The sequence below is a fragment of the Parasteatoda tepidariorum genome, chromosome 10 (genome assembly GCF_982258835.1).
Source record: "Parasteatoda tepidariorum strain Cologne lab strain chromosome 10, Ptep-v5.0, whole genome shotgun sequence".
NCBI lineage: Eukaryota > Metazoa > Arthropoda > Arachnida > Araneae > Theridiidae > Parasteatoda > Parasteatoda tepidariorum.
The window spans coordinates 71,706,002-71,719,159 of NC_141764.1; the positions used below are offsets into that span (position 1 = coordinate 71,706,002).

The 13,158-nt window shown below is 30.9% G+C and overlaps 1 protein-coding gene across 1 annotated transcript; it reads left to right on the top strand.

The window, feature by feature from the left end:
• The first annotated feature begins 293 nt into the window (after window positions 1–293).
• LOC107449463 (venom protein 302) lies at window positions 294–11,570 on the top strand. Its single transcript, XM_016064992.4, has 4 exons — window positions 294–379; window positions 1,547–1,608; window positions 7,420–7,531; window positions 11,361–11,570. The coding sequence occupies exons 2-4, from the start codon at window positions 1,562–1,564 to the stop codon at window positions 11,505–11,507; spliced, it is 306 nt and encodes a 101-aa protein (XP_015920478.2). The 5' UTR covers window positions 294–379; window positions 1,547–1,561; the 3' UTR covers window positions 11,508–11,570.
• The last annotated feature ends 1,588 nt before the right edge of the window (window positions 11,571–13,158 follow it).

Below are 13,158 nucleotides of genomic sequence, written 5' to 3' on the forward strand. Positions count from 1 at the left end.
ATCATTTTTGAGTGGAAACTCTTTAATACTTCTTTATGATTAAGTCATTTGCTTAAAAAATGGAGTGTTGTAACGTTTTTTTTTAAAACTTTTTTTAAAATTATTATTATTACAGTACTGTTTTTGAAATATTTAAAATACAATTGCAATGCATTTATGAATGCAAGATTTCTTATACGTTAACATAAGGTGTCAACAACCTTACTATACGAAGCAATATGCCACAAGTTATCCAACAAAGCTTGCAGAAAAATAAAGATTAAAAGATTATCTATTATTCTAACTGGCATCAGCTGTTTTATTCTCATGAAAAGTTATGTGAAAGATTAAATACCTTAATTCACAGTTTCTTCTTATTAAAGCAAGGAGACAATAATAGGTATGTTTTTAAATTCTGATCCAAAAATTTTGAATCAATGAAAACTGTCTTAATGAATATTTGTTACTTATATTAATTAACATGGGTATTTAAAGCCCTGGCATGCTATGAAATAGCACTTCTTAGAGGTTAGTTTAGTTTGAGGATAAGCTATTTCCATAACTGTTGACTGAAGCAATAAATTCATGACTGTAATTTTTTTTTTTCTTTAGCTAACGCTCGCTTTGTTAATTATGCAAAATATCAATATAAAGAAAAATCGCTGTTTTTGAAATAGAAAAAGAGTGTGTAGTTGATCTTGTTAATATTATAAAAGTTACTACCGAGCAACATTTGTAGGTTCATAAAAATATGCAAACATTTAGAACCATTCATTTATTCTTTAGGTTTTCATTTAGGTAAAAAAACTTTCGCTTGACTGGCGTTTTTTTTTTTTTTTTTTCCTCTTCTTTCTTACTTTTAGTTCCTGAGAAATCCTTAGTTCCTTAAAATTCCCTTGTATTTAAAATTCGATTTCTCAGAAAATACTTAACCGATTTCGCTCAAATTTTGTATTTTTCCAGGTAAAATTACATACTTTAAAATGATATAAAAAATTGTATACCTTACTGTTCAAAGTGTTATTTTACTATTATTAAATAAAATAATAATAAATTGTTACTGAAATAAATTTTTTGCATGGAATTATCTTTGGGCAAACGAATTTTATTATTGTGTGCGAAATTTTTTCAATTTATTTACGAAATTCTTGAGGTAGGACGAAATTCTCAGAAAGTAAAATTAGCATTAAGGGGTCCAAACTTTGGATTGCTCTCCTGACCAAACTATGGGGATAGTATTTCTCAGACAGCGTCTACCCCCTATATTTTTGGGGTGAGAAATCCAAATCCGTTGGGGAAAAAAAGACATGTTTTATCATAAAAAATAGGTGTTTGTATCTGATTTCGTAAGCATAAAAGGGAGTTATAGGAAAAATTAAATAAAATGTTATTAATTTTGACATATTGCGAACGAATTGACCGTAATAGTTATAAAATTTACCTAGAAGTAGAATGTTACTTCTTAAACAGAGAAATTATTACTTAAAGATCAACATTTTAAAGGACGGCAATCTATTTCGTCATATTTCACATAAATTCGTATAATATCACGTGATATCTATTTCAGTTTCAACAGGCTATCATGAAGACCTATACTTATTTGCTCATCTGCAGTGCTTTAATCTCAAGGTATGTTGATTTATATTTGTGAATTTCTCCTCTCTCAGACTTAAAGCTTAGTAAAGAAACAATTAAAAACATTTCTTTCTTAACAATTCACCTACAATATGGAATGAAAATGTTCACTTTGAAATAGGCATTGTTCCACAAATAAAATGATATTCAGAGGCTGATCTCACTAGATTAATTTTTATTACTCGGCACGTTTCTTTTTCGATGACTTGCAAAAATGGTTTCAAAATCAAAATTTAAAATTATCATGCTATCACCGTAGTCAACTGATCACAGAAGACGTCTTATATTAGCAAAATCCATTGAGCTCATTAAAATAGAAAACGCAACAAAAAATAATAATAATAATTTTTTAAAAAATATATTCCTTTAATAACAATATTTTGCGTTTTGGCGACTACGATTAAATACACTTCGAATTTAACTCCTTTGGCGATATTTTTTTCGCGTCTCTGGCTGAGTTTCAGCGCAGAAAGATTTGGCACATTTTATTTGATCTCATTATCAGCATTAGGCAGTGGCATCTTATCTTGTACTATTCGAATTCGGCATGTGAATGCAGTATTGAATGTTGATACTCATTCATAATTCTATACTTTTAAAATACTCCTAACAAAATAATAAAGACCTCTAAATTTTCATAAACATAATCTTTCATTTTTCTACAAGTTTTTCTAAATTGAAAAGTTCAAATTCTTATAAGTTGAGAACAGCTGAATGGTTAATTAGAAAATCGATAATCTCTAAGAACGCTTTAAGAAATATTTTCCTTTATTCCATTAAAATGTATAATATCTATAAATCAGGTTGGGTAGTGGAGTAAAACCAGGTATCTTTACTTTGGAGAAATTAGTTCTGCTTTCCATTTGTTCAAACTTTTAAGTTTCTCTTTACTAATCAAGAAGAACGTTAGTTTGTTGTTGTTGTCTGACAGGCATATTTTAAGGCAAATGGATGCGCTTCTTCCCGTTTTCCAGTGACACCATCTTTGGCCAAGAATTCGACTTCTACCTCACACATACGTCACAGCCCGTTTTACAGAGAGGAAGAATTTACACACCATCCATCAATCCATCCGCAGATCATTATTTTGACCTGAACCTGAACACGACCAGTCTCTGATTCAGTACCCCCAGAGGTAATAATTTGCTACGGGAATTTGAAGGACTTTGTGACCCGAAAGATTCAAAATCCTGCGGAGAGGATTTTTTTTTTATTGATAGACACTCTTATATATATACAAGAAAAATATACCATAACTTAAAAAAAAATTTCGATTAGATAACTAAAGTTTATCTGGATATAGATAGTATTAAACAGTCAAATTATCTTTTCTGTCCACCAAACAAGACTTAAAGCTCCTGGTACAGGAATAAATGTTCCATTTTTTTTAATGCTGTCGAAATTAATCATATTTAATTCCAACTGGTCTGGAGATGATTCTTTCTGCAAGATGATTCTGGGTAATCATCTTGCAGAAAGGTGGTACTGCTAAATATCAAGAATGGTAAAGTACTTCTGTCAGGTACTTCTGTGCAACTAGTTATGTGAGTAATTATTAATTTTCCCCATATTTCTTTAAATCATTTAAAAAGCGAAATCTCACAAGGGCACTTTTTCTTAATTTATTTGATCTCCTTTGCTTGCCTTTGTATCATGACCACCAGAGTGTGCCTACGTTAAAAGTACCTACATGTGAGCAGTGATGGCTCAGGGGATAGAGCGTTCGCCTTCCAATAAGGTGAACCGGGTTCGAATCCCAGAGATGGCTGTTGGATATGAATTCCTCACCCGTCTCGCATAGATCACAGTGCTGACGTTAAATATCATCAGTGGTAGACGGGTTAGAGTCCCCTTGCTGTCAGGCTAACCGTGTGAGGTCCTGCATGCAACGCAAATGCGGGTTAGTTCTATGAAGAAAACCCCCCACGAAAGAAAATTTCTCGCAATACTTGATGCAGGAGTTCCCCTGTCAGCTGGATCGATTTCAAAATTACAAGGATACGTTGTTGAACAGTAGTAGTCGTAAAGCCAAAAATCGGGTAAGCTGTTTAACGACGGTAATGTGAAGAAACTTAGCTCGACTTTAATACTCCATTTTGTTTATAAGCGACTGCCGCCGGCGTCATAGGTCCACATATGTGGGTATCCGTAATGTCCTTCTTCTTTGCAAGTACCCAATTCTCCTATTTTTCACACCTTTCATATTATTAAGTATTTTTCTATGTAAGTTGTAAGCTATCAATTAAAGTGACTAAATTTTTAAACACTAAATATTGTGTCCCACTTATTAGTGAGTTTAATTCGAAATTCAAATCAAATGTAACGAAACTCTATAGGCTCAATAACTTGCTTATCTTATTGCAAAATAGCATTGAATCATTCTCAAAAAAAAAAGTTTAAAGCATTTTAATGAAGCATGGAAGATAAATATATTACAAAGGAAAAACGAAAAAGGAGTCAAATCAGATACGTTCGCGATTTGTCATTTCAAAGTTATGTCCGTAAGGTTCTGCGTAATATGAATGAAGAGGCTAGCATATCCGCAACAGCTCAAGAGATAATGGATTCTGTGGTTTTAGACATGTTTGATAAACTTAGCAAAGAGACCCAGAATTTTATGGTGATTAATGGAAAACGCCTACTTATGCCATTTGATGTCCAATGCGCTGTCATTTCTGTACTGAATGGCGAAGTCAGAAGAAATGCAATTGCAAATGCTATTAGAGCTATAGTTGATTACAAGGCTCTTATAAGAGGCACTTAAATTATATGAAGTAACGAAACATTATTTCAAGCATCAAGAACCAGAAATAACCGGAAATTATTTGAAAGGACATTATAATTGGAATAATAGAAGTCTTTCTGATGATTAACATTTTAATAATTCAACTCTATTGTAATTAAAAAATCCGTGTTGATTTTACCCAGGAATGACAATTGTACAGTATTAAATCACTAAAAATTTTGAGACTTTTACATGTGATGAAAATTACAGCCATCGGCAACTTTTTGTATTGGTTTCATACTGCAACTAACTGTAGAAAGACGACTTGGCCCATTCTGTGCAATACAGTTTTATTTCTAAAAATATATTTCATTATAAATATTAATTTATCGAATTTATTTCATAATTAAAACATCACTTTTCTTGACTTATTCAATGATACTTGTATTGTTTGTTATTTGAAACAGTTAAAGTAGTTTTCCCGGGTAAAATTCTAGAATTGCCCACCCCTTGGCGACTTTTTGAAATCTCGCCATGTTAGCGATTATTATTTGGATCGAAGTTGTTTTTTTTTTGTTATTAAAAAACAATTTAAATTATTACAAATTTACTAAAATATCATTAATGAAATAAAATAAAAAATAACTTGCAATAAGTTTGCAACATATATGCCCAAAATATCTTCCAGAAACCTAGTTTAGCGAGATTTCAAAAATTAGCCACGGGGTGGGCTATTCTAGGATCCATCCATTTTCCCGTGTTGGATAATTTCAAAGGAAAGCCTAGGCCCACCCTGGGCAGTCGGATGAAATAATTTTAGCACTATTAGCATACATAGCTGAGGAAAAAAAATTTCTGCTGTGTGAGATTTTTTAAGCAAATCTCATATATTTTTGTATCAATAATTTCAAATCTGTTTTTTTTTTTTAATGACAATTTTTAGTCTACTTTCTTTTGAAATGAACAAGTTTAAAAACGTTATAGGTGATTTCAAAACGTCTAGGGAAAACATCATCAGGATTAAAATTGTATAGTGTCCCATGAGCACAAATATCGCCCTACTCCGCTAGAGGAGCTTCTCCTATTACTAACTATTTTTTCGTGTGGCTCTGAACATGTCATGTCATGTCTAAGCACCCCCAGTCATGTCATGTCAAAGCGCCCCTAGCTGCTTACATCCCCAGTCATGGGCCCCTATGCAGTTTTTATTTTGATGATGTGGCCTAACTCACCAAATTTTGTCGCAATATTTACACGCAATCCCCCTGTTACAGATAATTTTTTTTTTTAACTTGTACATTTCGACAAAAAATAGACTGAAATGTCATTTTAAAAAAAATCTGTAGTTTTAGGAGCAAAACTAATTTGCAACAAAACGTTTGCTACCCAGTGTTATCCGCAAATGTAAAATTATTCTTGAAGCTTGATCAGATATTTTTAGCTTACGAACAATTGTAACTTTTAATATCATTAAACGCTGAACTTTACTTAAAATTTGAGCTCACTAAATAAACCGAAAAAAAAATCTAAATTTCAATTCACAATTTAGTGTATTTATTGTTAAAGTTTGCTTGTAGCTGTCAGCACACGATTTAAACTTTTATTGTCAGCAGCAGAAAAGAGCACCAAGTCAAATTTACATGCTCTAAATCACCGGTTCTTAAATCTTTTTGACTATGGAACCCTAAATGATCGAGCTTTTCGCGGAACCCTGATATTATGTATAAAAAAAGTGCCGTGGTGGCGCAGAGGATAATCTGCTCGCCTCCCAGTCAAGAGAACCGGATTTGAATCCCTGACTGATCGATGGAAATTCCGCACCTGGCTCGCACCGATCACAGTGCTGACGTAAAATATCCTCAGACGGATTACGGATTAGAGTCCTCATGGAGCCAGGTCAAGAGTGAGAGGTTTTCGTGGTTTTCATCTCCAAATGCGGATTAGTTTCATTAAAGTCCTCTACGAAGGCAAATTTCTCCCATACTTGATCCAGGAGTTCCCTTGTCTTCTGGGTTGGATTCAAAATTACATGGCTACGGAGTTGAACATGCATAGTCGGTCGTAAACACAAAATTGGGTCGGCTGTTCAACGACGGTTAAAAAAATAAAATAAAAATAGTAGCTGTGAATATACTAACCAAAAGAAAAACTATTGATTAATTTGTGAATATTTAAGGTGAAGAATGAAATGTTTTAAATTCTAAATTTGTTCTAGGTTTATGTATACCTTGAAAACGAGTAAAATAAGCTGAATTACGGTTTTCACCATTCTAAATATCGAGAATAGCTTACAGAGAAACTTTCTTCATTCTTGAATTTGGTTTTTATATTTCGATTTGGAAAGTTCAATGAACAATACATATTAAATTTTGGAAAATGAATATTGTTTTTATAATTTATTCAATAAATTATTATAGAAAATTTTTTTTTAAATTTTTCTTCTCCTTTTTTTTGGCCTTTAACACAAACAATTTCATTTAAACATTCGAAATATTAAACAAATTAAGGATTATTTATTGGATATAAATAAAATTATGACTGGTTAAAAACTGTCCAAGATCTCGGAGCCCCTGCGAACTTTTTAACCCTAGGTTTCCGTGGAACACCATTTGGGAACCGCTGCTCTAATTATTCGAAGAAAAAAAAGAGTCGGAATTTTGAATGACCGTAAATTTCTTTATACGTCAAAATTCAATAAATTATGCTTGTTAATCATGTTTGTCCGAAAATGATTAAAGCCTCCATTATTACCAGGCAAACAACAGCAGTAGAGATTTGTGTGCTCTTGTTCGAAAATTCGTTTTCAAGATTCTATCAGTAGGAAAGAAAGTTTATAAGTTGAACGCTGTATAATATTAAGTCTTTAACAAAACTTTAATAACTGAACTGGGTTGATTTGGAAACATATTTTTACAAAATTTTTCTAATTTCCATATTATATTATGCAATTGGACTTTCGGCAACTTTAATATGGAACTATAGTATCGAACTTGTGTTAACTTAATTATTTGGTACTATCTTTCAACTTGAACAGAAACATACACAACCACTGTCTTTAACCAACGTGTATCATTTTGCAGCTGCTTGACGTTGGATTGTCCTGATTGTGATAAGAGCCTCTGCAAAGAGGTGGAACCTTGCCGACATGGAACTACGACTGATGTCTGTGGATGCTGTCCAGCCTGTTATAAAGTAAGTTTCCCTTTACTATAAGTACACTGTGAATTTTTTTTTTTTTTGTAGAACTACGACTGATGTCTGTGGATGCTGTCCAGACTGTTATAAAGTAAGTTTCCTTTACTATAAGTGCACTGTAAAAATTTTTTGTGGAACTTCGACTGATGTCTGTGGATGCTGTCCAACCTGTCATAAAGTAAGTTTCACTTTACTATAAGTTCACTGGAAGAAAAAAAAAAATGTGTATAGTTGGCACCATTTATTTGTTGAGATAAACTAAATACATTTTTAAGTACAGAACTGTCATTATCTTGCAAAAGATAATTTAAAATTAACAAAATAGCGATTCGAAAGAATAAGTGAAAACATAATATTAAAAATGTGATTGTTTTTTTAAATGAATTGTTTTTGCAATGCAGCCATAAATCGATTCTAATGTGCATGAAAATTTGTATTGTCAGTAAGCAAACAAACAAAAATGGATAAATAAATCTATAATAGTGAAAAAGTTAATTAAAATGTGACTACGTCTACTGTAAAAATTTCAGTTCACCACAACACCAAAAATGGTGGCAACTAAACACCAAAATGTTTACAGTGTTATAAGAGTACCGTTATTTTTAAGCCTACGAACAGTCATTCGACTCACCCAATGTCCACTTTATAGCCACATGCATCATTGTTTTTTTTAAATTAAGAATAATTTTCTTTTCTTGTAGTCATCAGTAATACACTGTAAAAAATTCTGGTCTGGAGTTACCCCCATTCTTGATGTTATTTAAACTAAAACTTTTCAAATGGCTTGTAATTACACTTTTTATTTGCTTTTTCACTCTTATAGTTTGATTTATTTACTTACTCATTTTTTGTTTACTGACAACACATATTTTTATGCATCAATTTATGGCTTATTTAGAATCAATTTATGGCTTCATTACAAGGGCGCCGGTCGCGGGGTGCAAGGGGGTGCACTTGCACCCCCCTGGCTTTCTTTAAAAACAAAGAGACACAGAAAAACAATTTTGTTACAAAATTTTTTTATTAAAAATATTTTAATTTAAGAACAAATAATTAAGTAATTAATGAAAAATAACAATTAAAAAATTGTTTAATCAAACAAGAATTGTAATCGTCTTGTCTGCTGTTCAAATCTGCTTATAACTTTTTCAATGAATTCTGAGCCATCGTTGATTCTTTTCTTATGCACACTGAGCATGCACAAACTTGGCAGATATCTAAGCTATGTTTTTAAATTTCATTTAATAAAATATAAATAATATTATATTTTCTATTAGTTATTTAGTTTAACAAAGGTGTAGAACACAAATTGACTTCTCACAACTGTAAAACTTCATCAACACAATAAATACCAATGATAAGTGTAAGCGTGCACAAACACGTTAGTATTCAAAGCTACGGTTTTTTTATTTTATTTTATAACCGTCGTTGAACAGCCGACCCAATTTCATGGGTTTACGACTACTTACGTTCAACTCCGCAGCCTTGTGATTTTGAACCAATCCAGAAGACAAGGAAACTCCTGGATCAGTACCCCCAGAGGTATTGATTTGTTGTGGGAACATGGAGGACTTTGAGACTCGACAGATTTAACGTGCATCAGTCACCATTTCCTACACAGGGAGTCTTCGGCCGGCGAGGATCGAACCCACGACCTCTTGGATATGGGCCCAGCGCCCTACCGACCAGGCTATCCCGACCCTTGAAAAAAAAAAAACTACGGTTTGTAGTTATTTGTGTTTCAAAGTAAGTAGCTATGCCAGCGCCATCAATACAGTTTCCCGTGGCAAAATTTGAAGTACAAGAAATTCGCACTTTTGAAAAAAAAAATATCTTGTTAACAATGAAGAAATGTATCGTGAAAAGAATTAACAGATGAGAGTATATGTAATAAAAAATAAAATGTAATAACAGAATGTATTTAAAAAAAAAGTTTTTTTTTTTTGGGGGGGGGGGGTAGTTTGCTATAGGGTTATACCCCCTTTCATATTATTCTACCGGCGCCCTTGCTTCATTACAAAAGCATTTTGTTTAAAAAAGAAGTAAATTTTTAGTAATATATTTGCACTATTTTATCAAGCAATTATTTTGTCAATTTTGTGTAATTTTTTCCTCGATAACTACAGTTCTGTGTTTAAAAATGTATTTAGATTGCCTCTACGACAAACTTGATAGCAACTGTACACAAAATGTTTTTGCAGTGTACTTTTCAAGAATGCAATTTGAATAGATGTTGATAACACACGCAGTAAAAAAGCTTTACAATAACAAATTAAAAAAAAACTTTAAAGAGTCTTTTTAAATTTTGGAAAGTCTTATATATTATTCATAACTCTTATTTAAATATATTATGTCTTGACGAAAGTTGCAGAAAACTTTAGAATCTGACAATTTTTTCGAATATTTTAGTTTCAGGCTAGCACCTTGTCAGAGAAATTATGATAAATGCGCAGCTGCTCGTGAAAACTCTCTCATAGTTTCAGGAAAATGATCAGTGTTGCGAGACTAGTGGAAATAAATTCTTACTTTCTTTTTACTAAGAGGTTGAAGAGGTTCAAGTCTTATCTGTAGATATCTAATACAACAAGTGCTATTTCAGAATCATTATGGAAAACTGCTAAATTTGCACTTTGCACAATTATGCTTGTAAATGAAAGTGACACTTATTTTAAAAAAATCTCGTTCATTGGAGGTATATATTAAATATAACAATGTGATATATCACAGGGAAGGGCACAAAATAAGGAAAATATATATTCTCGTCTTCAGCTCACACGATTACATTCACAAAAGTGAGTGCTTTCTAATTTTGCATTGTAGTCAAAGCAATATATCTCAATATAATTGTCATCTATAAATAAATCCATTACATATAGTGTTAATAATAACAATAGTATTATATGTTGTGGATTTTATTCATGTTTGCATAATATGTATAAAAGTATAATAATCCCTCCTTTATAGATGTAGCATAAGACTCAAAATAATTTAAAAAAAATTTTTTTTAAGAATTTAAATAGTTTTCAGAATATTTAAATTTTTTCTTCGCTTTAAAATTATGTTTCCTCCTATATTTTTCTTGTTTCCTTCGTATTTTCAACTTGTTTTATCGCCTCTATGCACTCGCTTCTATGCTTATGCTCAGTAAGTAAGACTTATTATTTTTTCTTAATTTTCTTTGTTTATCTCTCCTTTTTTTAAATTCTTTTTCGTTCAGCAATATGAAGCAATGTTAAAATAATTCAATGTTATGTTTAAATGATGCAAAGCTATGTTTCTAATAATAATACTTATATAATACGTTATAAAAATTATACTTTCTTGCGTAATACTATGACATTTGATAGAATAATCTAATACTCCCAAAATTATATTATTCTTGACTCACGCATTCATAACAAAGTAGTGAAATATTCATAGTAATATTCTTCCTTTTTAGAAGAAACATAATATATAATGGAATTTTAGAATTTACACAAAATTAGAAAATTCCTGACTCATTCATTCATGTATAATATTCAAAACTTTCATACTTTCAAGATGAAACATGAAGTATAATATAGAAATGTAATATGTATGTGCTTTGATGTATATTCATGATAAGTAATAGTATGAGGCAACATTAGGGCAATAATTAATGTTATGAATATCATTCATGCATGTATAATACTTATAAAAATGTAGTACTCACTCATCAAGATGTGATATAATACAGATGTGTTATACAACTCAAAGCATTCTTACTTATAACATTCATTCATTACATCCATATTATAATATTCACAACGTTTGCTGAAACAATGCTGATAACCTTTTTTTCTTACAGGGTATAGGAGAAGAATGTGGTGGTCCATGGAATGTGAAAGGCGTGTGCGCTGGCCACCTATCCTGTATTCGAAATCCAAGTAAAAACGAAGAATTGAATCCAATCGAAGAATTCAACAGAACTGGAAAATGCCTAGCGTTACCTTAAAATTGTTATTAAGGAATGTTTACTTGTAGACTTCAATAAATATTCAACGTTTTGAATGCTTCAGTTCATTAACTTATTGAACATCAGACAAATTCTGATAATAAGAGTGTCTTTTACTAACTTTTGTCTCCATGATTAGACCATCTTCAATCGCATCTGCTAGAGCTAAACTAGATCAGTCAAATATGTAGTTGGATTAGTCTTTACGAATAACTGAGTTTAAACAACTGATAGACCATTCTAATTTGTTATTCTCTATTAACCTTAAAAATACGGAGGAAAAAAATTATAGCAAAAGAAAAAAACCATATTTACGTGGTAAAAATATATTTGATTAAAAAATAGAAAGAGAGAATTTTAGAAGTAAACTCCAAAACTTTATATTGATAATAATTCTGTTCGTTATGGCAACAGTTTATCAGAAATTCTGATCGTAAGAATTATAATTCTTATTGCCCACACATCTGGTAAAAATTCCACTGTGAAAAGAAAATTTAATAGAAAAATGCCATTCTCTGAAAAGTCACGATAAAATTGCAAGACTATTATCCAAATGATATCATTCATTTTACCATATACTTGGTAATTTTAAGATTTTATTGACAATGCCTTTAACCAAATAGAATAGAAGTAGAGCTTATAATCTGTTTACCATGCTTTCTGGTTCATTTCCCTGAGAGTAACTATAAATTATTACAAAAAATAAATATAATACTTTTCACTTATTTTGGCTTAAATGTATACAAATAATGAAAAATATGTTTAAAAAGAGATTTTAAGTCAAAGTATTAAAGCCTAGAAAATGTGAGTACCGGTAAAACTAGAGTAAATCATAAAGTTTCAAATTTTGAAGAAAAAAAATTTTTTTTACATAAAATTATGGCATGATTAATTATTATGATTAATATGGCAATACTACATAAACATAATGAAATAATGTCTTAATTTGTTTGCATTTTGATATTTTTAATTTTTTTCTGCATTTGAAAATTATTGATTTATTCTAGGTTTACCTTAACTCATTTTTTTTCTATACTTTAAATTTTAAATTACTTATCGAGGTGAAACAAAATCTACCATGAATGGATTCTCCCGTGGTATCCCTTGTTAGAGCTAGTGCCTTGTGATTAGGAATTACCAACACAAGGGGTAATTTTTAGCCTGGATCCTGAAAATTTTCCGTAAATTTAAATTTGTCCGTCCAGAAAGGGATGTGCGTAAATAACAAATTTTTGTCATAGGTTTACCATTACGTATTGTTAAAAAACGAACTATTTTTTTAACGAATTATTTAATAGAGTAGAAGGATCCGCTATTCAAACCCCGAATTTGTTTCTCATTCATTATTGTTCATTTCATCTTAAACGTAAATATTTTCCACAAAAACACCGATCATTTTGGTTTTATAATATACAATTATTGTAGCTTTATGGTAGAACATTTTGTTAATGTGTTAATCCTAACAAAATAAACTTTTACATAGATTTGAAAAGTAATCAATCATCTGTACTTGAAAAAAAATTAACCTAAGGAATACAGATAGTGAGATTCAGTGAGAATAATTGAATGCGAAATAATTTTAATCGTCAGAGAAACTTAAATGAATTCAAATAGGGAACGGATTTTATATTTATCAAGATTTTTATTTTAT

What these genes read in the sequence shown, in the direction of transcription:
- LOC107449463 (XM_016064992.4), top strand. Translation starts at nt 1,562, where the DNA reads ATGAAGACCTATACTTATTTGCTCATCTGCAGTGCTTTAATCTCAAG. An exon ending in TGCAGTGCTTTAATCTCAAG is followed by an intron (nt 1,609 to 7,419) that starts GTATGTTGATTT and finishes ATCATTTTGCAG; the next exon opens with CTGCTTGACGTTGGATTGTC. An exon ending in GCTGTCCAGCCTGTTATAAA is followed by an intron (nt 7,532 to 11,360) that starts GTAAGTTTCCCT and finishes TTTTTCTTACAG; the next exon opens with GGTATAGGAGAAGAATGTGG.